Here is a 2,594-nt window from a genome sequence, read left to right on the forward strand (position 1 = left end):
CATTTTTAAAATGTTATTAAATAACTTATTTTGAAATAATTTCAGACTTATAGAAAAAACGTCAGGGCAGTATAAACAGCTTAATCCTTTCCCCTCAGTCATTAGCATGTTGCCCCATCTACACTCCCCTTCTCTCCTCATGTTACACATATGCACAGTCATTAACCTCTTTCTAATCCTTTTAACAATCTCATAATTTTAAAGACTTTTAAGAACACCTGAAACTTTAAAAGGCATAAAGCCCTTTCTCCTTCACAATCTCCTCTGATGCTCGTAACAGCCTGGGAATTGCTGGAAGGACAGGAAAACGTGTTACCATTTTTCAGACCTGGAAACTGCGACTTGCTTGTCAAGGGTCAAGGGTCAAGGGTCACGGCTCCCTTCCTCAAGTGCCTTGCTGCAGACATTCTCCCACTGTAGTGAGGACAGTAGAGGGGTGGAAATGAAAAGGTGGGTCAGGGTCCAGAGTGTTTAAGCAGATACAAGGGTGCCCTTTCCCACCCTGCAGTTATTTCTAGGCCTTCTGGAAAAGCTCATCCCAAAGCCTCATTAACACCTGCTTCTTATTCAGATACCAACTCTGGCTCATTTCCTAGAGAAGCCTCCCTGGCCCCTGGGCCAGGTCAAATGCCTTTTGCATACAAATGTCTTATAGCATACAAAAACATATACTGTATGTTCTTATATGAACATCTTCCCTTTCTTTATAGCATCTACCTCAGTTTCTTATTAAATATATTCACTTAAATAGTATCTAGACTCTAGGCTGAGAGAGACAGACTACTGGGAGTGGTGACCTGGGCAAACTGCCCCATCTAAAGCACTCAGCTTCAGCCATCACTGCAGCACAGGGTTGCAGGCTCAGCTCTGCCAGACCTCCTGGTTTTCAAGGAAGGCAGAAATCCAGATTTTCAGGTGAAATCTCCTGCTTTTTTAATGTTGGCATTTGATTAATTTTTAGGCATATGTAGGGTAATCAAAATTGGTCTGGGGACAGGATTTGGCCCACAGTCTACCAGTTTGCTTCATCTAGTTTTAGTTTTGACTTTAAGTTTCTTGAAGGAAGGGACAAGCCTGTTTTTGTCATCTTTATATCCTCAGGGCTTAGGTGTAAGCCTAGCAGAGAGCCTGGTACAGGAAAGGTACCTGTTTGTAAAACAGATGGGTGGACAGAGGGGACGGTGGGCAGATGGATGAGTGAATACATTCTTATGGTCTTCAGAGCACAAGTATTTCAAAGCAGCCTACCTGGGAACTGCTCACGGTCCTGCTGGCCGCCTAGACCACCAATGCCCTGACTTTTATGCCCTCTGCAGAGAATCCGTGCCTGGGACAAGTAGTCCGAGAGGTGATCCGCCGCCAGAAAGGTTATGCATCATGTGCCACAGCCTCCAAGGTGCCCATCATGGAATGTCATGGGGGCTGCGGGCCCCAGTGCTGCCAGCCCACCCGCAGCAAGCGACGGAAATACGTCTTCCAGTGCACGGACGGCTCCTCGTTTGTAGAAGAGGTGGAGAGACACTTAGAGTGCGGCTGCCTCGGGTGTTCGTAAGCCCTTGCCCGCCTGCCTGCCACCTCTCGGACTCCAGCTTGGTGGAGTTGGGACAGCCGTGTGGAACCCCCTGGTGATTCAGCATGAAGGATATGAAGCTGGAGAGGAAGCTAAAGAAGAAGAGAATATTAAGTATATTGTAAAATAAACAAAAAAATAGAACTTATTTTTATTATGGAAAGTGACTATTTTCATCTTTTATTATATAAATATATCACACCATCTGAGTATATGTACCATATAGTGAGTTATTTTTACCAAGTTTTGTGTTGTATTTGTTGTGTTTTTATAAACAGCTGTTTAAAAGTTTAAGAAAAAAAGACTAATAAAAAAGCTTTAAAACAAAAGGATAAAGAATGATAGCCTGAGGAAGGCGGAAGACATTTTCATGTTTAGGAAACGTTATGTCGGCAGTAAACCAAGAGCTGCTCATTGGGATCAGAAAAAGGAATAAGAGGAAGAGAGAGAAGGAAAAGATCTTTGTTTCTTGTTTTTTAACTCCCTTCTTTTTTCCTCCCCTAAAATTATCCAGCTTTTCGGAGTCCTGGATGTCAGTGCCCAAGATGCCCAGTTCTTCCAGGAAAAGCTGCTGAGCCCTGGCCTTCTCAGTCTCACTGCCACTCAAAAATATTGCTGTCCCTGTCTGTCCCAGACCCCCCTTCAGGGTCTGAACCCACTGGGGGACACCTCTTCTCCTCCCTGGCTTCCAATCGAGGACTGACTATTGAAGTCTGCTGCAGGTTTCATCTGGTCCTCTTACCAAATTTGAAAACAGCTGCTATTTTTCCTGCTCCTCCCCAGGAGAGGGGGTCTTCCTAGAGGAGGTGAGGGAAGAGAATATCGTGCTGTCTCCTCAGGACCCATGCACTGACCCCCTCTCCTCCTTCCAGGTAATTTTTCATTGGAATGTATCCCAGGAGAGAAGGTAGCCCTTCTGGGAAGCAGAAGACTGGGAGCCAAGCCTGCCCACAGCACTGGTAGATGTCCAACTCTGGAAGGTTCTTGGAGGCTCTTGCAGTAAGACAGGCCTCTGCCACCTGAT

General features: G+C 45.4%; 1 protein-coding gene across 5 annotated transcripts in view; it reads left to right on the top strand.

Moving 5' to 3' along the window:
• The window catches only part of SLIT3 (slit guidance ligand 3), a 630,484-nt gene extending 628,558 nt beyond the window's left edge, over positions 1-1,926 (top strand). For all 5 annotated transcript variants that reach the window (XM_023218903.1, XM_023218901.1, XM_023218904.1 and 2 more), the window contains one exon: positions 1,317-1,926. In XM_023218903.1, coding sequence (XP_023074671.1) covers positions 1,317-1,552 — 236 coding nt within the window. In that variant the 3' untranslated portion in view covers positions 1,553-1,926. The remainder of the gene's footprint in view (positions 1-1,316) is intronic.
• The last annotated feature ends 668 nt before the right edge of the window (positions 1,927-2,594 follow it).

This window comes from Piliocolobus tephrosceles, chromosome 4 (genome assembly GCF_002776525.5).
Source record: "Piliocolobus tephrosceles isolate RC106 chromosome 4, ASM277652v3, whole genome shotgun sequence".
In the NCBI taxonomy this organism is placed as follows: domain Eukaryota; kingdom Metazoa; phylum Chordata; class Mammalia; order Primates; family Cercopithecidae; genus Piliocolobus; species Piliocolobus tephrosceles.